Source organism: Cicer arietinum, chromosome 6 (genome assembly GCF_000331145.2).
Source record: "Cicer arietinum cultivar CDC Frontier isolate Library 1 chromosome 6, Cicar.CDCFrontier_v2.0, whole genome shotgun sequence".
Taxonomy (NCBI): Eukaryota; Viridiplantae; Streptophyta; class Magnoliopsida; order Fabales; family Fabaceae; genus Cicer; species Cicer arietinum.
The window spans coordinates 48364902-48391740 of NC_021165.2; the positions used below are offsets into that span (position 1 = coordinate 48364902).

The following is a 26839-nucleotide window of genomic DNA, read 5'->3' on the forward strand; positions in this document are numbered from 1 at the left end:
AGATGTTCATATTCAAAGAAACTACTCGAATCACAAAGAGATAAGATCACGAATTAACAAGACCAAACAGATCTGAACTTTCTCCAGCTTGACTGTCAAGAACGAAGAACGTTCTTGACAACATTCTGATCATTCTCCAGCATGTTGACATTAGTCTCCAGCATCCTAACATCATTCTCTTGCATGTTAACATTAATCTCCAACATGATAACATCATTCTCCAACATGTTAAACATCAATCTCCAGAATGATAACATCAATCTGCAAAAAGTTCTCATCAGTCTCAAGAATGATCAGATCAATCTCCAGAATGATCAGATCAATCTCCAGATTGATCATATCAGTCTCCAGAATGTTCATACCAATCTCTAGAATGATCATCACTCTCCAGATCGAATAACATCATTCTCTAAGCTGCTTTGGCATAATCAAATCTCCAGATCGAAGCAATATCATCAACAAATATATCTGAGGTATAAAAGATCATTAAACACAAGAAATCTGATCAAGAACGAAGAAAAAAGTCCAGGCAAACAGATTTCAGAAAGTGTTCAAAGGCTGGAATATTTTTATTCATATATATTGGTTTTGGTCAAAACTGACAGAGCACTAGCAACAACTCTTTTGATCACTCATGAGTTACTTTCTTAAGTTTTTAGCAGGAATTTTTAAAAGGGTGAATTTACAAAGGTGTGGCAGTATGGATCCTCACAAACAGACCAGCAAATTAAAACAAAACCACCCCTTTGTGGTGGTCTAGACCCCCCACAAAAGCTCGTGATTAGCTCATATGTGACGGGCTCATGGCACCATAAATGAGATTTGTGTGGCCCTTTTTCCCTTTTCTGAGGCCATTTGGCCGCCCTAAATTCTTGTAACTAATAGTCTCTTGTTGCAACTTTTGTAATCATGCTTTTGAGGCTAATCATTTGTTTTTTTGAGTGCCGCATCTCATATCTAGCATTGGCTATCAGCTTTGATAGAGGTTCCTTTGAATCTCTCATTTACAATAAGCATGTTAAACATTCTTCAAAACAACTGAAGTTTTTAGGTGAAAGACCTTTTACTTTATGATATTACTAATATCATTTGGTATATATTTAGTTGTTCAGGAACAAGCATCGTTTTGACAATGTCAAGTTGGACTTGCACTTAATTATGTATAGCATCAAAAACGAATGTTTTTCTTTTAATTAGCCTTTCCAAAAGAAGCATGTATTCAAGTATCAAAGAGCTTACTATAATTAAAGCTTTTGTAGTTGTCTGTCATGCTCCAAAGGCCCCCAAAATTACCCAGGTCAATTGGATCTTCTATAGGTTAACCTGGTTTGTCCTCTAATGTGGGTATTTTCATAGACTGCTTTGGAGCTTTATTAGGTGTTTTGCTCAACATGTAGGTATTTCCAACTCTCTAAGTGCAAATTTGATTGATGCAATGCTTGTTATGGAAATTGCTCATTCTAAAGGATCGTTTCATCTTTAGCTTGAGTGTGACTCTATGTTTTTAATTCAAGTCTTCTCTAATCTCAAAATATAGCCTTGGATGCTTTAGAAATGTTGGTCCAATTGTCTAAATTTAATTAAAGACATCTATTGCAGAGTGTCTCATATCTTTAGAGTGGGATAATATTTGTGTTAATGGTCTTGTCAATGCAACTTTTGGAATAGATAGGTTTGTTTAGTGAAATTCGATTCATGGTTGTATTCAAGAGGACTTCTTGAGTAACAGATCCGAGCTTGCCAACTTCAGATTTCGTTAGTTAATTTCTTCTTGCCCAAACTGCACTTTTTTTTTTCCTTCATCGGTTTTATCTCATTAAATTTTCTCAGTAGAGTTTTTAATGAAATAGTTACTTGTATTTTCCATTTTATTGAGTATTGATCTAGTTCCCTAATTTGTCCTTTTTTACTTAATTTTTAATAATATGTTATTTTAAGAGGTATTTGTGGATAATTGTGTGGAGTTCAAGTGTCAACTTAATTGGAATGTCTTCTTTTTTAATAATATTTTTGCACCTCATTGTTTATATATAAAAAAAATACTATCTATAATTTCTCTCTCTTATACTATACATTATTATATCTATTTACTCTCTTTTATAATTTGTTAAAATATAAATATATATTTTATTGATAGTGTATTTTTTGAAAATTTACTTAATGTATAAATAATACATGAGATAAATATTTATCATTAATTAATTATTTAAAAAAATATCATTAACGAACCAATTAATTAAAAAAAAAGTTTATATAAATCGTACGTGAGATAAATATTTATTATTGAATAATTAATTATAAAATTATTTAATGAATAAATTAATTAAAAGAGGAATATTTGTTTCATCATAAGTATATCTCTTAAGTGTCTTCTAAAATTTTGAAAAAAGTTATAATATATTAATTAGAATTTTGTGCATAACGAGGCAAACTAATGTTGTTATTGGACAATCGATTAAAAAATTATTTCATGAATAAATTAATTATAAAAAATATATATTTGTTTCTTGAGTAGGATATCTGTTAAGTGTTTTCTAAAAATTTTGAAAAAAAAGTTATAATATATTAATTAGAATTTTGTGCATAACCAAACAAACTAAGGTTTGTCATTGAACAATAGTTAAATAATAATTTTCACACAACAATTTTTAAAAAGGAAATATATATTATATTAGTAGTTTATCTCTTAAATATATTTTAAATCAAAATTTGAAGAAAACTATAATATATTAATTGTAATTCTCTGTATAATCATTCACTGGACAACTATTTGTCATTAGTTAATTAGTTAAAAGATAAATATATATTTCATTAGTAGTGTATCTCTAAAATATCTTCTAAATCAAATTACGAACGAGATTATAATATAGAGTCAAAGTCTATTTTAATTCTTTAGAAAAATAAAAATACTATTTAGTTCCTAAGAAAAATAAAGTAGACCAAGTTAATGCTTTTGTGAACCACAATTAAAAAATTGAGTTTTTTTTTTTGACTTGTCCAATGATTCATCAACTTGATTGTCCATGTAATTTCTATAAAATGAGAAAATCAAGTCATTGACAATAATAAAAAATAGTTAATTAAGTCACAGACAAAGATTCCAACCTTGTTCATTTAATCTCTATCAGTGACTTAATTGTCTACTTTTAATTATTGTAACATAATTATCCCTTTTTATAGAAATTACATTTGTGATATTTAAGTTGATGAGTCACTGGACAACTCAACAACAAAACTTAATATAGTTTACATAAAGACTAATTTGATCCGATTTATTTTTCTTAGAGACTAAAATGTGTTTATTTTTTTTTTTAAATACTAAATTGGATCTTTCAAAAATTCTAAATAAACAAAATGGATATTTACTGTAGAATATATTAATTCTAAGTTACTTCCTATGTCTCAAATTATAGGTTACTTTAGCAATTTTACACAAAATAAGAAATATAATTAATGTTGTATGTAAAAGACAAATTATAAATTACTTTACAAAAATATCCTTTGTAGCATGAGAAGCACAAATGAAAATAATTGAAAAAAGGAGAGAGTAGTAAATGGTAAAGTGTATAATAGGAAAGAAAAAAAAAATATTTATGATTCACCAAAATGACATATAGTTTATAATAAATATATTTTATTAAAATAACATATAATTTGTGATAAACATATGATATCAACACACTATTTAATACATTAAAATTTACATAGATTTCACACAAAAATACAAAAATATGTGAATTTTATATAAATTTGTATGTATTGTATTAAAAGAATTAAAAGAATATAGATTAAAGAATGTGTTGATATGATTATTATATATATATATATGAGAAGGCCAAACGTCGGTATTAAAATGATTGGCACGAGTAGTGTGCTAGTTTCTAATTTCAGTTTCTATAAAAAGGAATACAATGAGTAAAAAAGAAGGAATACAAAATTAAATTGATTTATTAAAAAAAGAAAAAATACAAATTGAATTAATTGCGTGAAAATTAGGTATAATAAAGTGTCTCGCTTGAAAGAAAAACAAAGGAAAAGGCAAATAACGTAGCTGGAGTTTGATGTTAGATCGCTCGCTGCTGTGCGAAACTGTTTGATTTGAAGTAACATCATCCCAACCCAACTAGTTTCTTAAGAGAGAGAAAGAAAGAGAGATTTTGTAGAGAGAGAACGAAATAGGCATGATGCAACCCCGAAGATCTCCGCGAAACCCATTTCTCTTAGCCTTGATCTCTTTGCATCTGCAATTCCTTTCTGGTATCAATCCCTTTCTCTTTCTCTTTTTTATTCATATTCTTCACATTTCATGTGTTAGTTACAACTATCAATGTCGATTTAAGGTTATTTATTATTTATTTGTTTTCCTAGGTTTTTTTTTGTTTGTAAATTGATGTAGAACAAGTCGTGTATGTGGATTATGTTGGTTAAGATTCTAATTCTAATGATTTTTCGTATTTGAAATCTTTGTTTTTTTTTTCCTTTCTGTGCTAACAATCATTCCAAGCTATACTTCAATTGAATTATTCAAATAGTTATTGAATTGTTTAAAGGTGAAATTTTTACCTTGTATTTTGATTTTTGTATAAAATACTGTGAGAAAGATTATTATTTTTTTATCATTTTTAAATCATGGATATGGTAGAGAACTTGAGATGCAAATGTTTTAGCTTTTAAAATTTCACTCGAGTTTGTGAGACCTGTGACTATGTCTTACAAATTCTTTGATAGCTAAGGGCGTTTGCAATGTCAGATTCTTACTAGGGTTTTTAGTTAAGAACCTGTTTAGGTGAGTACAACCAGTCACCACTATAGGGAGATAGGAGATATAAGATTGTCTTAGTGATTAGGCTGGAGGAGTTAAGAACTAAAGTGATAATGAGATTTAGGGTTTGAGTCTCACCCCAACATAATACTAGCAGTCTAGCATTTGTCAATAAAACAACCAATGGATGGTGATGTGATTGAAGCCAACATGTAGCAGCGATTCTTATACTTCTTATATATCTAACAATAGATAATGGGGATACACCATTTGGTGTGAGGTTTTTTATGGACAAAACTACACTTCACATTTTTTGTTAATTTAACACATTGATTTAAATTTTAAAAATGTTTATAAGTGCATAATATGGTTATCCCTCTAACTTACTTTTTCAACTTGTCAGTTTCTAAAAAATATCTGCTGCATACAAATTGTTGACAATCCATTTTAACTTAATAAAACAAATATAAAAAAACGCAACAAATGTGATTACACTTCAGTGCAATAAAAAAAGAGGACAGGTGGGCACTAGAGTGCTTGTCGTGCGGATAACAAATAATTTGTCTATAGTAACAACTTCAGATGTGGGGTAACTTGTGTGATCCATTTTAAGTTGTTAAATAATTGAACTTGTGGAGTGACAAATAATTAAAGTTCTTAAAAGGTTAAAACTTAGAAACAGTATGCTAAATACTGTCCATGCTGTTAACCTCTTAAAATTTGACAGCTGCATAACATTCATTATCCATATCCAACACCCAAATAACTGTTAAATGATAATTTCCTGTTAAGATTGTACCTCTGTTAATCTATGTTATAGGATAACTGACCATGGCAGCCGTCAAAAGCAGCCGACAGATTATGCAGGTTATTTCGGGTTGTTAAAAATTTAACCTTGTTTTACCCCCTTCACTCCTGTTATCTTTATGCAGTGTAAATGCAAGTGTATCTCTTATTCCGAAGGATAGTATACTATTCACCACAATTTGATAAAAAACCGTAGTAGTGAGTGATTTTTATGTTCATCTCTCTTGGTGGTGTGGTGAGTGATTTTTAAGTCGATAAAACGATATCGGTTGCTTCTCCATGATTGTGTTGTTGCCTTACTAGTAGTACCACTAACCATCCACATTGAATGCTAGTGGTTGTTGAGAGGAATGTTGAGGGTGTTGCTCTTTTTGCATCTAATGGCGGTGGGTTAACGGATGTAATAAGGCTTAGGTGGAGTTTATTGCATTGCATTGCAGGGTCACCTGGATAATGTAATCTAGTTGTTCAATTTTAAGAGGTTAACAACGCGAACAGTACATAGGGTACTGTTTCTAAGTTTTGACCTTAAAACTGAAGCAACATAGTAGGGCCCATAAACTCCGATACCATTGGAGTTGCTCTGAGTGTTTTTCTGGCACTGACATATTCAAATGCTTTTAAAGGTGAAATCTAGAACTATTAGCTAAGGGTGAAACTAGCATTTCGTGCCAAAATAAACACATACTAATCATGCTTGTCAAGATTCTTTCAAACAGAAACAGAATAGTGGCACTTTCTGAGACACTTTTATCTTGCTTCTATTGGAATTGGAACGGTTTTGCAGCCTCCTATAATCTATAACACATAGGCCTCAAGTCTTTGCATCAATAGATTTTTTACCTTGTAACATTATGTACATACTCTTGGGAATCAATAACAAATTTATATTTATAAATTATTTTGTTTTAATTATTTTGTTTCCTTGAAGGCCTAGCCGAAAACAACCCATCAGATCCCAAAAGTGAAAACAAAGATGCAAACGATCACGCTTCAAGAGGTTCTTCTACGGGTCTGAAGATTCTTATTGTATTCCTTGGACTGGTATCAGTCATAGCATTCTGTGTTTTTCTTTTCAAATTATGGCAAAGGAAGAAGAGAGAAGAACAACATGCTCGTCTTTTGAAGCTGTTTGAAGACGATGATGAACTTGAGGTGGAACTCGGTATGCGAGATTGACACACTAGAAAATTTGCACATCACTTTCTTTTTTTCCATTCAAACTCCAGCACAGGTTATTTTGAAATGTCCAAATTCGTCATCAGCTTGTCACCGGTTCATTCCTCTCATGAATTTAGCAGGAGAGATTTAGGCTCAGTTTCCATCTTGTTACTTATTGAGAACAGTTCGAAGCATTTTTATTACATTTTAATCATTGTATAATCATTTGTAAATCATATATGTTGATTCTACTTAATAAGGGGATATCAATCAAAAGTTTGTCTAGTGTGGATCCTAGTTCACAACTCTATTTCCACCATAACACAGTGAGCTCCAAATTTTATTCATTTTATGTGGTTCTGTACAAATATGATCACATTTGATTTCCTTATGAAGTACTGATTAAAATAGTAAGAAGTTTATGTCACTTGCTATTAGACAACTACTTAGCAGTTACATATCTAATTCATTACAATTTTGTATACAGTGATCAAATAGAGATTTATACTGCCGTTTCTTATATTGATACTGTGAAAGCAAAGTATGAAATGCTGGTAGAGGGTATTTGAATTGCCTTCTAGGCTCCTGGCACTCTTCAAAATTTGTATTCCAATATCTATGTGCATGTTGGCCTATGCAGTATGCAAACTGTAGATTTGCTCTTAGAGGCATTTTGTAGTGTTCACATTAAACCAGTCCAAATAAAACTGTAACTTTTAAAATCACATTTTGTAGTGTTCATCAGTTGGACCGGATGAATTTTGGTTTCTTTTTTAAAATCATACTACATGCAACTTTTAATACTTCTTTCTTTTATTATTAGTTAGACATTTTATTAATTTATTGTTTAGATTTAAAAAAATACTTATTAGTTTAATATGATCAAATTTTTATCTTTCAAATTATCATAATATTATTTGTTAGTTGTTATTTTTATACTTATTAGTTTTATGTGTCCATCTCACATTCATTTTAAATAAATTTCTATTACTTAGCAAATATATTTCAAAAAATTATACATTTTTACTTTGATTCTATTAATCAATCTAAATACTATATTTATACCGTAATACTTGTCTGCTTATGTGTCGTTCTCATATTCTTTATAAAAAAAATTATTTTATATAAACAAATTCATTGTAAATATTTATTTTATCTAAAGAATTATTTCAACAAATAATGTCCAATGTTATTCTATTGACCAATTGTATTTGATTTCTATAAAGTGAGTAATTAATAAAGTAAATTAAGGGCCGAGATTAAAATTACCTATGATTAGTTATGCATGTACATTTCAATTTTTTTTTTTATAGGTCATACACGTTTCATTTTAAACATCGAGTTATTCATTAATGATTGATATTACTCATTTATTCTTTAAAGAGATTTGTTCACTTTAGATGAGCCTAATCTCTATCGATCACTTTCTTTTTTGTTAGTTTCTAATTTCAATTTTAAATAGTCTATTTCAGTTCATTTAAATATAATTTAATTATATTAGAATTTAAATTTAAGATAACTTTATTTTGTTGTAGCTAAATATCACTAGAAGGGGGGTTGAATAGGGATTTTGCTGTTAAAAATAATTTTTTAAGTGTTTTAAAAACTATCCTCTCGCTGAGGATGGCTAGCTCGAGGATGGGATTTTTAAATCGTTGGATCTAAGCTGAGCAAAAAAATAGGAGTAGAATATGAGGGACACACAATTTTATACTGGTTCACCCAAAGATGGCTACGTCCAGTCCTCACACCCTTGTGAGATTTCACTAACTTTAAAACAGATCAATCCTCAACCCGAGGATGATTACAAACTGTGTATTATCAAGCTTCACCAAGCTTACAATCAATTTCCAAATATTTCCAAGCTTCACTCACTAGGAAATTACAAAGTAGAATGAGAGTGATTGATACTTAATACTTTCTCAAAAGATATACAAAGATATAGTGTAGGATCAAAGAAAGTAATAAGGGAGGATGTGATTTGCTTCTTGAAAGCTTTAAGATGTTTGATCTTTTTATGCAAGTGTATTGTGTGTCTTCCAATGGAGAGCTTGTATGCATTTTATAGAGATCCAAGCCCTTGATGACCATTGGAGCTCATTTTCAAAGGATCCAAGGTTTTCATCATAATTACAGAACTGCCACTCAGCTTGTTAGGCTTAGGCAGAACCCATCCTCTTGCAGCATACAGGGGCAGAGCTTCATAGGGACGGGGGGGGCCACGGCCACCCCAAAAAAAAAATTATAGGTAAAATGACTAAATTGCCCTGCTTAAAACTATATAATTACAAAAATACCTAAACCTTATTCTGCTTTCTCTTTCTTCCTCTCTCTTGCATCCAGCCTCCCTCTCTTGCATTCAGCCTCCCTCTCTCCCTCTTCCATAATCAGATTTACCACGGCCGCCTCTACCAAACAAATCGCTCCTCCTCTGCCAGACAAACGAAACGCGAGACCGCCTCCGACAAACGAATCACGAACCGCTCATCTGCTCGCTGCGAGCCTCCGACCGCCTCTGCCTCTGTGGCCGTTCGTCGCTCTCGCCTCTCTGTTCGCCGCAACTCTCCAGATCGCGTTGTTGCTTTGTTCAAAGGGTTCGAATTTCTATTTTGTTATTGCTGATTTTTGTTAGGTAGTGCTGATTTTTGTTAGATTTGATTTATGTAATCATGAAATTTAAAGCTTATATTGTTAGTGTTGAGTTAGAAGCTTTGATTTGGAGTTTGGAATTTTAATTTAGAGTTTCAATTAGACATTGGTGCTGATTTTTCTTTAGAGTTTTTGTGTTGCACATAAGGTGTTTGATTTTATATCAATATAAAGTGTTTGAGTTTTTTGTCGCACATAAGGTGTTTGATTTTATGTCTATATAAAGTGTTTGAGTTTTTTTGTTGCATATAAGATGTTTGAGTTTTGTTGCATTTTTGTTTGAGTTTTTGTGTTGCAGATAAGGTGTTTGATTTTATATCAATATAAAGTGTTTGAGTTTTTTGTCGCACATAAGGTGTTTGATTTTATGTCTATATAAAGTGTTTGAGTTTTTTTGTTGCATATAAGATGTTTGAATTTTGTTGCATTTTTGTTTGAGTTTTTGTGTTGCAGATAAGGTGTTTGATTTTATATCAATATAAAGTGTTTGAGTTTTTTGTCGCACATAAGGTGTTTGATTTTATGTCTATATAAAGTGTTTGAATATTTTTGTTACATATAAGATGTTTGAGTTTTGTTGCATTTTTGTTTGAGTTTTTTTGTCCATATAAAGTGTTTTAGTTTTTTTTGTTGCATATAAGATGTTTGAATTTTGTTGCATTTTTGTTTGAGTTTTTTTGTCCATATAAAGTGTTTTAGTTTTTTTTGTTGCATATAAGATGTTTGAGTTTTGTTGCATTTTTCTTTGAGTTTTTGTGTTGCACATAAGGTGTTTGATTTTATATCAATATAAAGTGTTTGAGTTTTTTGTCGCACATAAGGTGTTTGATTTTATGTCTATATAAAGTGTTTGAGTTTTTTTGTTGCATATAAGATGTTTGAATTTTGTTGCATTTTTGTTTGAGTTTTTTTGTCCATATAAAGTGTTTTAGTTTTTTTTGTTGCATATAAGATGTTTGAATTTTGTTGCATTTTTGTTTGAGTTTTTTTGTCCATATAAAGTGTTTTAGTTTTTTTTGTTGCATATAAGATGTTTGAGTTTTGTTGCATTTTTCTTTGAGTTTTTGTGTTGCACATAAGGTGTTTGATTTTATATCAATATAAAGTGTTTGAGTTTTTTGTCGCACATAAGGTGTTTGATTTTATGTCTATATAAAGTGTTTGAGTTTTTTTGTTGCATATAAGATGTTTGAATTTTGTTGCATTTTTGTTTGAGTTTTTTTGTCCATATAAAGTGTTTTAGTTTTTTTTGTTGCATATAAGATGTTTGAATTTTGTTGCATTTTTGTTTGAGTTTTTTTGTCCATATAAAGTGTTTTAGTTTTTTTTGTTGCATATAAGATGTTTGAGTTTTGTTGCATTTTTCTTTGAGTTTTTGTGTTGCACATAAGGTGTTTGATTTTATATCAATATAAAGTGTTTGAGTTTTTTGTCGCACATAAGGTGTTTGATTTTATGTCTATATAAAGTGTTTGAGTTTTTTTGTTGCATATAAGATGTTTGAATTTTGTTGCATTTTTGTTTGAGTTTTTTTGTCCATATAAAGTGTTTTAGTTTTTTTTGTTGCATATAAGATGTTTGAATTTTGTTGCATTTTTGTTTGAGTTTTTTTGTCCATATAAAGTGTTTTAGTTTTTTTTGTTGCATATAAGATGTTTGAGTTTTGTTGCATTTTTCTTTGAGTTTTTGTGTTGCACATAAGGTGTTTGATTTTATATCAATATAAAGTGTTTGAGTTTTTTGTCGCACATAAGGTGTTTGATTTTATGTCTATATAAAGTGTTTGAGTTTTTTTGTTGCATATAAGATGTTTGAATTTTGTTGCATTTTTGTTTGAGTTTTTTTGTCCATATAAAGTGTTTTAGTTTTTTTTGTTGCATATAAGATGTTTGAATTTTGTTGCATTTTTGTTTGAGTTTTTTTGTCCATATAAAGTGTTTTAGTTTTTTTTGTTGCATATAAGATGTTTGAGTTTTGTTGCATTTTTCTTTGAGTTTTTGTGTTGCACATAAGGTGTTTGATTTTATATCAATATAAAGTGTTTGAGTTTTTTGTCGCACATAAGGTGTTTGATTTTATGTCTATATAAAGTGTTTGAGTTTTTTTGTTGCATATAAGATGTTTGAATTTTGTTGCATTTTTGTTTGAGTTTTTTTGTCCATATAAAGTGTTTTAGTTTTTTTTGTTGCATATAAGATGTTTGAATTTTGTTGCATTTTTGTTTGAGTTTTTTTGTCCATATAAAGTGTTTTAGTTTTTTTTGTTGCATATAAGATGTTTGAGTTTTGTTGCATTTTTCTTTGAGTTTTTGTGTTGCACATAAGGTGTTTGATTTTATATCAATATAAAGTGTTTGAGTTTTTTGTCGCACATAAGGTGTTTGATTTTATGTCTATATAAAGTGTTTGAGTTTTTTTGTTGCATATAAGATGTTTGAATTTTGTTGCATTTTTGTTTGAGTTTTTTTGTCCATATAAAGTGTTTTAGTTTTTTTTGTTGCATATAAGATGTTTGAATTTTGTTGCATTTTTGTTTGAGTTTTTTTGTCCATATAAAGTGTTTTAGTTTTTTTTGTTGCATATAAGATGTTTGAGTTTTGTTGCATTTTTCTTTGAGTTTTTGTGTTGCACATAAGGTGTTTGATTTTATATCAATATAAAGTGTTTGAGTTTTTTGTCGCACATAAGGTGTTTGATTTTATGTCTATATAAAGTGTTTGAGTTTTTTTGTTGCATATAAGATGTTTGAATTTTGTTGCATTTTTGTTTGAGTTTTTTTGTCCATATAAAGTGTTTTAGTTTTTTTTGTTGCATATAAGATGTTTGAATTTTGTTGCATTTTTGTTTGAGTTTTTTTGTCCATATAAAGTGTTTTAGTTTTTTTTGTTGCATATAAGATGTTTGAGTTTTGTTGCATTTTTCTTTGAGTTTTTGTGTTGCACATAAGGTGTTTGATTTTATATCAATATAAAGTGTTTGAGTTTTTTGTCGCACATAAGGTGTTTGATTTTATGTCTATATAAAGTGTTTGAGTTTTTTTGTTGCATATAAGATGTTTGAATTTTGTTGCATTTTTGTTTGAGTTTTTTTGTCCATATAAAGTGTTTTAGTTTTTTTTGTTGCATATAAGATGTTTGAATTTTGTTGCATTTTTGTTTGAGTTTTTTTGTCCATATAAAGTGTTTTAGTTTTTTTTGTTGCATATAAGATGTTTGAGTTTTGTTGCATTTTTCTTTGAGTTTTTGTGTTGCACATAAGGTGTTTGATTTTATATCAATATAAAGTGTTTGAGTTTTTTGTCGCACATAAGGTGTTTGATTTTATGTCTATATAAAGTGTTTGAGTTTTTTTGTTGCATATAAGATGTTTGAATTTTGTTGCATTTTTGTTTGAGTTTTTTTGTCCATATAAAGTGTTTTAGTTTTTTTTGTTGCATATAAGATGTTTGAATTTTGTTGCATTTTTGTTTGAGTTTTTTTGTCCATATAAAGTGTTTTAGTTTTTTTTGTTGCATATAAGATGTTTGAGTTTTGTTGCATTTTTCTTTGAGTTTTTGTGTTGCACATAAGGTGTTTGATTTTATATCAATATAAAGTGTTTGAGTTTTTTGTCGCACATAAGGTGTTTGATTTTATGTCTATATAAAGTGTTTGAGTTTTTTTGTTGCATATAAGATGTTTGAATTTTGTTGCATTTTTGTTTGAGTTTTTTTGTCCATATAAAGTGTTTTAGTTTTTTTTGTTGCATATAAGATGTTTGAATTTTGTTGCATTTTTGTTTGAGTTTTTTTGTCCATATAAAGTGTTTTAGTTTTTTTTGTTGCATATAAGATGTTTGAGTTTTGTTGCATTTTTCTTTGAGTTTTTGTGTTGCACATAAGGTGTTTGATTTTATATCAATATAAAGTGTTTGAGTTTTTTGTCGCACATAAGGTGTTTGATTTTATGTCTATATAAAGTGTTTGAGTTTTTTTGTTGCATATAAGATGTTTGAATTTTGTTGCATTTTTGTTTGAGTTTTTTTGTCCATATAAAGTGTTTTAGTTTTTTTTGTTGCATATAAGATGTTTGAATTTTGTTGCATTTTTGTTTGAGTTTTTTTGTCCATATAAAGTGTTTTAGTTTTTTTTGTTGCATATAAGATGTTTGAGTTTTGTTGCATTTTTCTTTGAGTTTTTGTGTTGCACATAAGGTGTTTGATTTTATATCAATATAAAGTGTTTGAGTTTTTTGTCGCACATAAGGTGTTTGATTTTATGTCTATATAAAGTGTTTGAGTTTTTTTGTTGCATATAAGATGTTTGAATTTTGTTGCATTTTTGTTTGAGTTTTTTTGTCCATATAAAGTGTTTTAGTTTTTTTTGTTGCATATAAGATGTTTGAATTTTGTTGCATTTTTGTTTGAGTTTTTTTGTCCATATAAAGTGTTTTAGTTTTTTTTGTTGCATATAAGATGTTTGAGTTTTGTTGCATTTTTCTTTGAGTTTTTGTGTTGCACATAAGGTGTTTGATTTTATATCAATATAAAGTGTTTGAGTTTTTTGTCGCACATAAGGTGTTTGATTTTATGTCTATATAAAGTGTTTGAGTTTTTTTGTTGCATATAAGATGTTTGAATTTTGTTGCATTTTTGTTTGAGTTTTTTTGTCCATATAAAGTGTTTTAGTTTTTTTTGTTGCATATAAGATGTTTGAATTTTGTTGCATTTTTGTTTGAGTTTTTTTGTCCATATAAAGTGTTTTAGTTTTTTTTGTTGCATATAAGATGTTTGAGTTTTGTTGCATTTTTCTTTGAGTTTTTGTGTTGCACATAAGGTGTTTGATTTTATATCAATATAAAGTGTTTGAGTTTTTTGTCGCACATAAGGTGTTTGATTTTATGTCTATATAAAGTGTTTGAGTTTTTTTGTTGCATATAAGATGTTTGAATTTTGTTGCATTTTTGTTTGAGTTTTTTTGTCCATATAAAGTGTTTTAGTTTTTTTTGTTGCATATAAGATGTTTGAATTTTGTTGCATTTTTGTTTGAGTTTTTTTGTCCATATAAAGTGTTTTAGTTTTTTTTGTTGCATATAAGATGTTTGAGTTTTGTTGCATTTTTCTTTGAGTTTTTGTGTTGCACATAAGGTGTTTGATTTTATATCAATATAAAGTGTTTGAGTTTTTTGTCGCACATAAGGTGTTTGATTTTATGTCTATATAAAGTGTTTGAGTTTTTTTGTTGCATATAAGATGTTTGAATTTTGTTGCATTTTTGTTTGAGTTTTTTTGTCCATATAAAGTGTTTTAGTTTTTTTTGTTGCATATAAGATGTTTGAATTTTGTTGCATTTTTGTTTGAGTTTTTTTGTCCATATAAAGTGTTTTAGTTTTTTTTGTTGCATATAAGATGTTTGAGTTTTGTTGCATTTTTCTTTGAGTTTTTGTGTTGCACATAAGGTGTTTGATTTTATATCAATATAAAGTGTTTGAGTTTTTTGTCGCACATAAGGTGTTTGATTTTATGTCTATATAAAGTGTTTGAGTTTTTTTGTTGCATATAAGATGTTTGAATTTTGTTGCATTTTTGTTTGAGTTTTTTTGTCCATATAAAGTGTTTTAGTTTTTTTTGTTGCATATAAGATGTTTGAATTTTGTTGCATTTTTGTTTGAGTTTTTTTGTCCATATAAAGTGTTTTAGTTTTTTTTGTTGCATATAAGATGTTTGAGTTTTGTTGCATTTTTCTTTGAGTTTTTGTGTTGCACATAAGGTGTTTGATTTTATATCAATATAAAGTGTTTGAGTTTTTTGTCGCACATAAGGTGTTTGATTTTATGTCTATATAAAGTGTTTGAGTTTTTTTGTTGCATATAAGATGTTTGAATTTTGTTGCATTTTTGTTTGAGTTTTTTTGTCCATATAAAGTGTTTTAGTTTTTTTTGTTGCATATAAGATGTTTGAATTTTGTTGCATTTTTGTTTGAGTTTTTTTGTCCATATAAAGTGTTTTAGTTTTTTTTGTTGCATATAAGATGTTTGAGTTTTGTTGCATTTTTCTTTGAGTTTTTGTGTTGCACATAAGGTGTTTGATTTTATATCAATATAAAGTGTTTGAGTTTTTTGTCGCACATAAGGTGTTTGATTTTATGTCTATATAAAGTGTTTGAGTTTTTTTGTTGCATATAAGATGTTTGAATTTTGTTGCATTTTTGTTTGAGTTTTTTTGTCCATATAAAGTGTTTTAGTTTTTTTTGTTGCATATAAGATGTTTGAATTTTGTTGCATTTTTGTTTGAGTTTTTTTGTCCATATAAAGTGTTTTAGTTTTTTTTGTTGCATATAAGATGTTTGAGTTTTGTTGCATTTTTCTTTGAGTTTTTGTGTTGCACATAAGGTGTTTGATTTTATATCAATATAAAGTGTTTGAGTTTTTTGTCGCACATAAGGTGTTTGATTTTATGTCTATATAAAGTGTTTGAGTTTTTTTGTTGCATATAAGATGTTTGAATTTTGTTGCATTTTTGTTTGAGTTTTTTTGTCCATATAAAGTGTTTTAGTTTTTTTTGTTGCATATAAGATGTTTGAATTTTGTTGCATTTTTGTTTGAGTTTTTTTGTCCATATAAAGTGTTTTAGTTTTTTTTGTTGCATATAAGATGTTTGAGTTTTGTTGCATTTTTCTTTGAGTTTTTGTGTTGCACATAAGGTGTTTGATTTTATATCAATATAAAGTGTTTGAGTTTTTTGTCGCACATAAGGTGTTTGATTTTATGTCTATATAAAGTGTTTGAGTTTTTTTGTTGCATATAAGATGTTTGAATTTTGTTGCATTTTTGTTTGAGTTTTTTTGTCCATATAAAGTGTTTTAGTTTTTTTTGTTGCATATAAGATGTTTGAATTTTGTTGCATTTTTGTTTGAGTTTTTTTGTCCATATAAAGTGTTTTAGTTTTTTTTGTTGCATATAAGATGTTTGAGTTTTGTTGCATTTTTCTTTGAGTTTTTGTGTTGCACATAAGGTGTTTGATTTTATATCAATATAAAGTGTTTGAGTTTTTTGTCGCACATAAGGTGTTTGATTTTATGTCTATATAAAGTGTTTGAGTTTTTTTGTTGCATATAAGATGTTTGAATTTTGTTGCATTTTTGTTTGAGTTTTTTTGTCCATATAAAGTGTTTTAGTTTTTTTTGTTGCATATAAGATGTTTGAATTTTGTTGCATTTTTGTTTGAGTTTTTTTGTCCATATAAAGTGTTTTAGTTTTTTTTGTTGCATATAAGATGTTTGAGTTTTGTTGCATTTTTCTTTGAGTTTTTGTGTTGCACATAAGGTGTTTGATTTTATATCAATATAAAGTGTTTGAGTTTTTTGTCGCACATAAGGTGTTTGATTTTATGTCTATATAAAGTGTTTGAGTTTTTTTGTTGCATATAAGATGTTTGAATTTTGTTGCATTTTTGTTTGAGTTTTTTTGTCCATATAAAGTGTTTTAGTTTTTTTTGTTGCATATAAGATGTTTGAATTTTGTTGCATTTTTGTTTGAGTTTTTTTGTCCATATAAAGTGTTTTAGTTTTTTTTGTTGCATATAAGATGTTTGAGTTTTGTTGCATTTTTCTTTGAGTTTTTGTGTTGCACATAAGGTGTTTGATTTTATATCAATATAAAGTGTTTGAGTTTTTTGTCGCACATAAGGTGTTTGATTTTATGTCTATATAAAGTGTTTGAGTTTTTTTGTTGCATATAAGATGTTTGAATTTTGTTGCATTTTTGTTTGAGTTTTTTTGTCCATATAAAGTGTTTTAGTTTTTTTTGTTGCATATAAGATGTTTGAATTTTGTTGCATTTTTGTTTGAGTTTTTTTGTCCATATAAAGTGTTTTAGTTTTTTTTGTTGCATATAAGATGTTTGAGTTTTGTTGCATTTTTCTTTGAGTTTTTGTGTTGCACATAAGGTGTTTGATTTTATATCAATATAAAGTGTTTGAGTTTTTTGTCGCACATAAGGTGTTTGATTTTATGTCTATATAAAGTGTTTGAGTTTTTTTGTTGCATATAAGATGTTTGAATTTTGTTGCATTTTTGTTTGAGTTTTTTTGTCCATATAAAGTGTTTTAGTTTTTTTTGTTGCATATAAGATGTTTGAATTTTGTTGCATTTTTGTTTGAGTTTTTTTGTCCATATAAAGTGTTTTAGTTTTTTTTGTTGCATATAAGATGTTTGAGTTTTGTTGCATTTTTCTTTGAGTTTTTGTGTTGCACATAAGGTGTTTGATTTTATATCAATATAAAGTGTTTGAGTTTTTTGTCGCACATAAGGTGTTTGATTTTATGTCTATATAAAGTGTTTGAGTTTTTTTGTTGCATATAAGATGTTTGAATTTTGTTGCATTTTTGTTTGAGTTTTTTTGTCCATATAAAGTGTTTTAGTTTTTTTTGTTGCATATAAGATGTTTGAATTTTGTTGCATTTTTGTTTGAGTTTTTTTGTCCATATAAAGTGTTTTAGTTTTTTTTGTTGCATATAAGATGTTTGAGTTTTGTTGCATTTTTCTTTGAGTTTTTGTGTTGCACATAAGGTGTTTGATTTTATATCAATATAAAGTGTTTGAGTTTTTTGTCGCACATAAGGTGTTTGATTTTATGTCTATATAAAGTGTTTGAGTTTTTTTGTTGCATATAAGATGTTTGAATTTTGTTGCATTTTTGTTTGAGTTTTTTTGTCCATATAAAGTGTTTTAGTTTTTTTTGTTGCATATAAGATGTTTGAATTTTGTTGCATTTTTGTTTGAGTTTTTTTGTCCATATAAAGTGTTTTAGTTTTTTTTGTTGCATATAAGATGTTTGAGTTTTGTTGCATTTTTCTTTGAGTTTTTGTGTTGCACATAAGGTGTTTGATTTTATATCAATATAAAGTGTTTGAGTTTTTTGTCGCACATAAGGTGTTTGATTTTATGTCTATATAAAGTGTTTGAGTTTTTTTGTTGCATATAAGATGTTTGAATTTTGTTGCATTTTTGTTTGAGTTTTTTTGTCCATATAAAGTGTTTTAGTTTTTTTTGTTGCATATAAGATGTTTGAATTTTGTTGCATTTTTGTTTGAGTTTTTTTGTCCATATAAAGTGTTTTAGTTTTTTTTGTTGCATATAAGATGTTTGAGTTTTGTTGCATTTTTCTTTGAGTTTTTGTGTTGCACATAAGGTGTTTGATTTTATATCAATATAAAGTGTTTGAGTTTTTTGTCGCACATAAGGTGTTTGATTTTATGTCTATATAAAGTGTTTGAGTTTTTTTGTTGCATATAAGATGTTTGAATTTTGTTGCATTTTTGTTTGAGTTTTTTTGTCCATATAAAGTGTTTTAGTTTTTTTTGTTGCATATAAGATGTTTGAATTTTGTTGCATTTTTGTTTGAGTTTTTTTGTCCATATAAAGTGTTTTAGTTTTTTTTGTTGCATATAAGATGTTTGAGTTTTGTTGCATTTTTCTTTGAGTTTTTGTGTTGCACATAAGGTGTTTGATTTTATATCAATATAAAGTGTTTGAGTTTTTTGTCGCACATAAGGTGTTTGATTTTATGTCTATATAAAGTGTTTGAGTTTTTTTGTTGCATATAAGATGTTTGAATTTTGTTGCATTTTTGTTTGAGTTTTTTTGTCCATATAAAGTGTTTTAGTTTTTTTTGTTGCATATAAGATGTTTGAATTTTGTTGCATTTTTGTTTGAGTTTTTTTGTCCATATAAAGTGTTTTAGTTTTTTTTGTTGCATATAAGATGTTTGAGTTTTGTTGCATTTTTCTTTGAGTTTTTGTGTTGCACATAAGGTGTTTGATTTTATATCAATATAAAGTGTTTGAGTTTTTTGTCGCACATAAGGTGTTTGATTTTATGTCTATATAAAGTGTTTGAGTTTTTTTGTTGCATATAAGATGTTTGAATTTTGTTGCATTTTTGTTTGAGTTTTTTTGTCCATATAAAGTGTTTTAGTTTTTTTTGTTGCATATAAGATGTTTGAATTTTGTTGCATTTTTGTTTGAGTTTTTTTGTCCATATAAAGTGTTTTAGTTTTTTTTGTTGCATATAAGATGTTTGAGTTTTGTTGCATTTTTCTTTGAGTTTTTGTGTTGCACATAAGGTGTTTGATTTTATATCAATATAAAGTGTTTGAGTTTTTTGTCGCACATAAGGTGTTTGATTTTATGTCTATATAAAGTGTTTGAGTTTTTTTGTTGCATATAAGATGTTTGAATTTTGTTGCATTTTTGTTTGAGTTTTTTTGTCCATATAAAGTGTTTTAGTTTTTTTTGTTGCATATAAGATGTTTGAATTTTGTTGCATTTTTGTTTGAGTTTTTTTGTCCATATAAAGTGTTTTAGTTTTTTTTGTTGCATATAAGATGTTTGAGTTTTGTTGCATTTTTCTTTGAGTCTGGGCTGCATTTTTCGAAGACTTTAAGGTCTAGGTTGGCTTCATCTTTTGAGGTGATGTTGACAAGAGAGAAAAAGCCACCCTATGACATAGGACTGTCATACTCAGTCCGAGGATCAGATCTGGCAGCAACATGTGATCTTCCATTTTTGGCTTGTTTCAAGTTGCCTTTTGTTAACTTGACTTCTTTATGAATTAAATCGTGCAAGCCCATTAAATGTTCAGACTTTGACCTTTGCACATGCTTGATAAGTTGCTTTCACTTTTGCTAGCCTATCCTTTACATACTAGATCTAGCCATATTCACCTTTTTCTTTTGACCTTTTGACTCTTACTTTTGAATGCTTTGTTTATTCATGTTTGACATTGTTATGCATTTGAATAAACACATTTGTTCTGGTGAGAAATCAGATTGTCCAAATCTGGAGTTTTTCAACTTGCAGCCCATCCTCGCGTTTGCATCAATTTCCATCCTCACGAGGGTTTTCCATCCTCAGGCCAAAATCACTTTTTCCTTCTTTTTGCCTTAATGATTAATAACCTATTATCTTATATGAATACACTCAAGAGCACATGTTAGTCATTAACCACAATCATAATCTCTTAAGTAATTTTGTTATCATTAAAATCATTTGAGAGATTTTGTCTCAACATATTTAAGATGAGAACTCTCATGCTATATAGTTTTCATGAGTATAATATCTAACAAGTGATTTGAAGTCATATAATTTCTTCTTTCAATTTTTTTCTTCTGTTAATGATAAATCTTTCACTAATTTTTCATAGTGGGTACGGGTACCCATCTTTTTCTTGTGCTACCAAAATATATCCTTTAATTCATTATTTAGTTATTTTTTATCAATTATTTCCTCTATAAAATTAAGTTTTAAATTTAATTCAACATTAATTATGTCAAATGGAATGTATAATTTTTTTAAAATAAAAAAATAGTGAAAAGTATTTTACGTCATGTAACTCTACTCATTTAATTTTATATTTTAATTTTTTTTTGATATTTTACTCTTAAAATTGTAATAATTATATATCTTTTTAGTTTTATTTTCTCATCATTATTCTCATTTATTTGAATTTTAACTAATGCACCATTTTCTCTCCATGTTAATTTAATATTTTATTTTATGGTGATTTGTTTAAATTGATCATTTAATTATTATTTTCAAATTTGAATTTAAGACATTATTTTATTGGATACTTCAAATCCAAATCAAACCATGGAAATCTAAACATCTACGGTTCAAGCATCGGATTTTGAGCCCGCGAGTCCGTGTGTCTGACCCATACATATTACTTTTTTCTTTTTTCTTTTTTTATTATAATATCTTTGTATATTTTATTTTAATTTGATCTCACTCTTTCTTGTTCATGTATTTTAATTTGATATTTTGAATTTTTTGTTTTAGTTTATATTTGGCAAAGTCTTGAAATATCAATTTCACATACGATGTGGTTGAGGAAACTAAATTTCTAACGAAACTAAATTCTCAATTGTTGTGATAAAATGTTGTATCCCAATCAAACTACTAAAATTGATCCATTATATATCATTTTGGTTTGATTTTAATTTTATTCAAAAAATGTGTAAATTCAACCCAACCCAATCCATATATTTTTTTTATCGGTTTTGACAATGGGTTCAATCAAAATTGAACCAAACCGACCCGCAAACACCTTTATCAAATGTGTAATTGATAAGAAAATACTTTTTACATATGTTGTGGTCAATCTAAACAAATTATCCGTCTGTTCTTATTTATAAGTAAAATTGAGTCACCAAAAATTGATGTGTTTGATTAAAATTTAGACTAAATACATTAATTATTATTGACTCACTTTAGTTTATAAATAGGAACAAAAAGATTACACTCTTAAATTTTATTTAATGTAATATGATTAACATTTATTTATCTTCTCTTAATTTTATGTAAATATTTATAGTTCGTTCAATGAATTGTGCATTTTGATTCGAGTTTTCATGAGGTATCTACTTAGTAACAACACTTCGACTTTATAATCTAAAAAACAAAGTTCAAATTCTAATTGAGAAGAAGATAAAATAATTATTTATGTCACTATTGTTAATAATAATTTCCTCATTCCAATTAAAAAAAGAATTTTTCATATTCTCGTATATAAAAGTGTTCCAATAGATAAATAATTATTTTTATGTCTAACCAAGACATCCAGAAGTAAATAAATATGCTTTATTTAATTACTTAATCCATGCTACAATTTTGATTATTCACTCAATTTTGATAATTCCCATGGCAGAATTGAATTAAATTTCGGTCCAAAATATATTTCTTCACATCCAAGGCATTATCAATTCCTACAGGAATGACGGGTCGAAATAGATTTTCGAAGTATCCAATGGCCACTCCAGCTAAACCTTCTCATCCCATAACATAATCTCTATTGTTAATATGTTTTTTCCAAAATCTAGTTCTACTTTACCTTCTCATTTCCCATGTTCAAAAACAGGTCCCATTACTTCAGCCCTAGCTCTGGCATATTCTGTTGTAAAAAGAAAAAGTTGGAAATGCTAATTTATAGCAATTACAAAATTTACCAATCAATAACCGAAAAAAAAAACTTAGTTTATCCACATTGTACATATAGTAGAGTAAATAACCTTATTCACAGCACACAGAAATGAACAGAAACGTATTAAATCATGAAAGCCAGAATAGAAAAGATCTTCAATCCATAATGCATGATATCAACACAGAATAATGATAATTGCAGAGTAGTCACGACATTTATACACAAGTACTAGCAAACGCAACACGATGATAAGAAAAGTTTAAATAACTGGTTGAGAGTTTTAAGTATATAGCTGTTAGTAGCTACTATCACAGAATGGCACAACCCCCCTTATCACCTCGCTTGCGGAGTTCTTCTTGTGCCATTTCAAGATGTTTTCTTAGTTTTTGTATTTCATCGTCTGATTTCTTCTGAGCTACCTTTGCACTATCTTCTGCTCTTAGTCTTGCAGCTTGCTCTTCAGCCAATTGTTGCTCAAGCCTTGTAGTTGCCTCCCTCAACTTTGACTCAATCTACAAAACCATATAATAATTTATCAAACACAAAAATACTTTGGGTAATATTCAATTTAAGATACTATATCACATAATCTGCCATGTAAATACTATTTATTTACAAAGATGAGATCTTCTAATTAGAGGTCAAGCTTAGAACAAAAAAGTAGAATACATAAGAATAATAATACACATTTTTCACCAATAACATCAAACTGATGGAGCAATACTGTCTGTTGACCTATGCTTGAAAGTTTCTCATGCTAATTTCTATCCTATCCATTTCTCATCCCAAAGGATTGTTAGAGCTTATATCTCCAGAAGTGTTTTTCTTCATCTCAAGGCCCAATCCAACAGTGTAACAAGACATACTGCACATATGTTCTAGCTAGGCCTCCCATATTTGGAGAATCTAAAACAAAATCGGATCAGATTGACATTTAGTGTATTTGGAAATTGCATTTTTCACAGTATGACAGCGCTGCAATTATAAGCTGGCAGAGGGAGCTCCCACAATGTGCTGTGATTTTGCATCTCTCAACGTGCTACCAAACACTGCTGTATTCTTAGCATCAGCTTCCCCATTCTACTTTTGTAGAAATTGGAGGTGCGTTGCCATTTTTTTTCAATTTTAATGATCAAATATACCTTTCCCAACACAAGAGTCGGAACTTCATAGAATCAGGCTCATATTGCAATTTTATCAAATCCAGACTCAATCTTCTTTTTTTCTACCCATATTGCAGTTGCCATATTACAAACCCATATAATCAGGCTCATATACCCATTTTATAAAATTCTAGAAATTCTTGTATTTTGAACTCTAATGCACGGTTCCAATATTTCACACCATACCATAAGTGTGTCCTCTTACCATCTCAACCCAAAGTCAATTCACTGTCAGATATCAAGTTTCACATTAATTAGGAAGGAGTTGAGTGAGAACTATGAGTTAAAAAAATAACATAATCAATTCCATGAGATTTAGGATCAAGATGTAATGCCAAACTTGGTTTTACAATTTGTTGTATAACCAACTGGTCTAAAGTCAACCCTTCATACTTTATGCCGAAAGGGCTATTGTGTGATCTCAGGTTAGGCATGACAAGAATTGTAGAGAAATAGGAGAGAGATAGGTAGAAGTATGGTGCTTATCCTTCTCCAAACTAAAGATGCCTTGGTTTCATTTATATTTGCAAGACAAAATCCCACTACAATTTCCCCTATTTAGCTTCCAAAACTTCTGACTGCTGCAGAAACTGCCGATGACTAACCTCGTATTGTTTAGTCCTTGTGATAATACCCTCGAAAATCTTATCTTCCTCATTAAAAGTTGGCTTGTACTAATATATACATGTTGATCAAAACATTACATGCCCAAAAATGGATGCACATGCCTGTTTAATGAATTAATTTCTGCTATTAAATGAGGTTTAAGCAAAATTAGATCTTTAAGAGTACATCACGTCAAAACACCAACAATAGCTAACCTGAATGAATGGTACTATTTGGTAAGTTTAAAACTAAGTAATTGCTAGCTTTAATTAAACTAAATCTTCTTATTAAGTTATTATTATGCACCAATGCAGTAATAGTGTATAAAGTTGCTGAAAAAAATTCCAAAACATTAAAGAAAAAGGGTCATCATGTTCATCTTACAGAAAATTAAGTTAAACAACATCAAGATGAAATGATGATATGAATATCAGAAAATATAGACAAAAAAGTTACCATCTCAGTAATTTGTTTTAGCTGGTCATCATAAGTTTGCTGCATATGCATTTTAAGCTCCGATATCTCCTTTTTTGAATATCCTTCCAAGGTTTCAACCTCTCTTTGCTGGCTATGCAGCTTCATTGCTCCTTTCTGTAATCAAAAGATGAATTCACTAATATCATGATACTTTTCCAAGATTTAAGAAATAAGATTGTAAAATCTGCAAAACCTCCCACCTTTAGTTCTGTAAATAACTCATCTGTATAGGGCCGCCCACCATTCTGTGAGACTATCATGCTTACAAACGAGAGAAGTTTTTGAACTTGTCCAAATTGCTTCTTTTTATCTTTAGTCTTGTTGTCAAAGAGAACACAACGATTCCCACACAAAGAAAGGATTTCCTACAGTATTATTAAAGTCAATTAAGACCAAACTAATTATTACTTATTCTTTAGAGATTCAGCATATAGACTTTCCTAAATCCAAGATATAGTCTCATACTACTAAAAGAAACAACAAATAATAGCCAAGCATAGAAATCAACACTTAAGACCGGGATGATGCAGCATTAAGAATTATATCAACATGCAAACAGGGCAAGTAACACATTCTGAAGAAGAAAGTTTATGCCGCTCAACTATTCTTATGTTTTTCTATTCAGATAAAATAAGAGTTTATAACAAATACAAAAGAAGTACAAGCATACAACATATGATATTTTCCCAAAAGATAACAAAAGAAACACAAAAAGAGTTGACAACCAAAAAAGCTAATAACCTACATAGAGTTCAGTTGTCCTTCTGCATATCAGTGTTTTAAATCTTTAAATAGTTCAAATGGGAATTTAAATGTTTGTTTGTAAGCTTAGAAGGAAAAAAAACTATCACAAAAGTACATTTTTTAAAGGTTATCCAAATGTGTTAGAAAACTTCCTAATGATTTGCATCACTGAGGGAAGGAGTTCAAGAAGGCATGCTATATATCCTTTTATTAAGAGCATAAATACATCATATGTGTGTGCAACGCGAACATATTGTATACATCAATTTTTCAAATACAATATAAAATGCACCAATATTTTCAATTTTTCATAGAAACAGCCTTACAGCAAAGGTTAAGAAATTCAATGAGCAGACGAGTAATAGCAAATAATCTAAACTATAATACTAATAAACCTTTAAAGGCTCTGGACATTCACGGCCTAAATAATCATCCAGTGTCTCATCATTATCTTCTAGTTCATCTCCTCCAGTGAAGACCACAATCATGTAATCAACAATATTGCTTCCAAATAATGTTTGCAAGCTACGTAGAGCATTTTCTTCTTCCTCGGTAAATCGTGCTCTAACAGAGAACACTACAACGATGGCATGGATCCCGTCCTTGGCCAAGCCAATGCACTTGGCAATTTCTTTGCCAATAAACTCAGATCCAGCAGCAAAATCAAATAATCCTGTAAAGCTTTTCAAGTTAAAAGGATACAACAAACATACCAAGAAGCAAAAGGAAATTGTTAAGCAATCACAATTCATACACATTTCATAACTCAAAAAAACCATAAATGGTACTTGTTTCAGGCCATATAAATAAATTCCCTTGAATGAAAACCCAAAAAACATTATGATGAGAATACTACTCTAGGAGAATATTATTCTAGGCAACTTTTAAGACAAGTTTGCCAAATTTATAACATTTCAATGATTCCCATCTCAAAATCTATGTTTCCAATGAGTCAACGACCCAACCTGTCCTTTGAGAACAACTAGGAATGTAAAAGTTAAATTTTTTTCTCATACAAAAAGTTCCAATTTTGTAACAAACATGCAAATACTCATTTCCTATGCACCTGTATTCCTAGGAATGTGTTTAGATAACTTAAAACAAACCCCACTGAAACACTGGACACGACATTGACAGTGACATGTTGACACCGATAATAATTTGAGAAAATAATTTAATTGAATGTAATCAAAGTGTTGGTGTCGGTCACATATTCGATTAGTGCTTGCTACAGAGGTTTATGATAAGCTTTCCCTTGTTTGCAAGATTATGAAAAAGAGAGAAACAACTCTTCAAAATCCTCTAGTGTCTTTTTTCAGTAACCCCAATTTGGAAGGTTTACCCTCCTTTCCAAACAAAGTGAGAGATTACCCTTCCTTTACCTGGAGTATCAATAACATTAACAATCTGTCCATCCTTCAGCTCAGTTGTTTGCATTTCACAAGAGGCGGTGACGCCGGAGGAGCTAGCCCTAGACTTGAATACCTTTTTTCCAATAATACTATTACCAGTTGCA

General features: G+C 28.8%; 2 protein-coding genes across 2 annotated transcripts in view; one reads left to right on the forward strand and one right to left on the reverse strand.

Moving 5' to 3' along the window:
* The first annotated feature begins 3966 nt into the window (after positions 1-3966).
* Positions 3967-7077, forward strand: LOC101501935 (uncharacterized). The gene is made up of 2 exons (XM_004506361.4): positions 3967-4257; positions 6501-7077. The coding sequence occupies exons 1-2, from the start codon at positions 4182-4184 to the stop codon at positions 6746-6748; spliced, it is 324 nt and encodes a 107-aa protein (XP_004506418.1). The 5' UTR covers positions 3967-4181; the 3' UTR covers positions 6749-7077.
* A 15365-nt stretch (positions 7078-22442) lies between these two features.
* Positions 22443-26839, reverse strand: part of LOC101501621 (immune-associated nucleotide-binding protein 9) — a 5172-nt gene continuing 775 nt past the window's right edge. Inside the window, exons 3-7 of the mRNA XM_004506360.4 lie at positions 26706-26839; positions 25719-25996; positions 24780-24944; positions 24559-24693; positions 22443-22845 (exon numbers count right to left, since the gene is read on the reverse strand). Of these exons, the coding sequence (XP_004506417.1) occupies positions 22642-22845; positions 24559-24693; positions 24780-24944; positions 25719-25996; positions 26706-26839 (916 nt within the window). The 3' untranslated portion in view covers positions 22443-22641. The remainder of the gene's footprint in view (positions 22846-24558; positions 24694-24779; positions 24945-25718; positions 25997-26705) is intronic.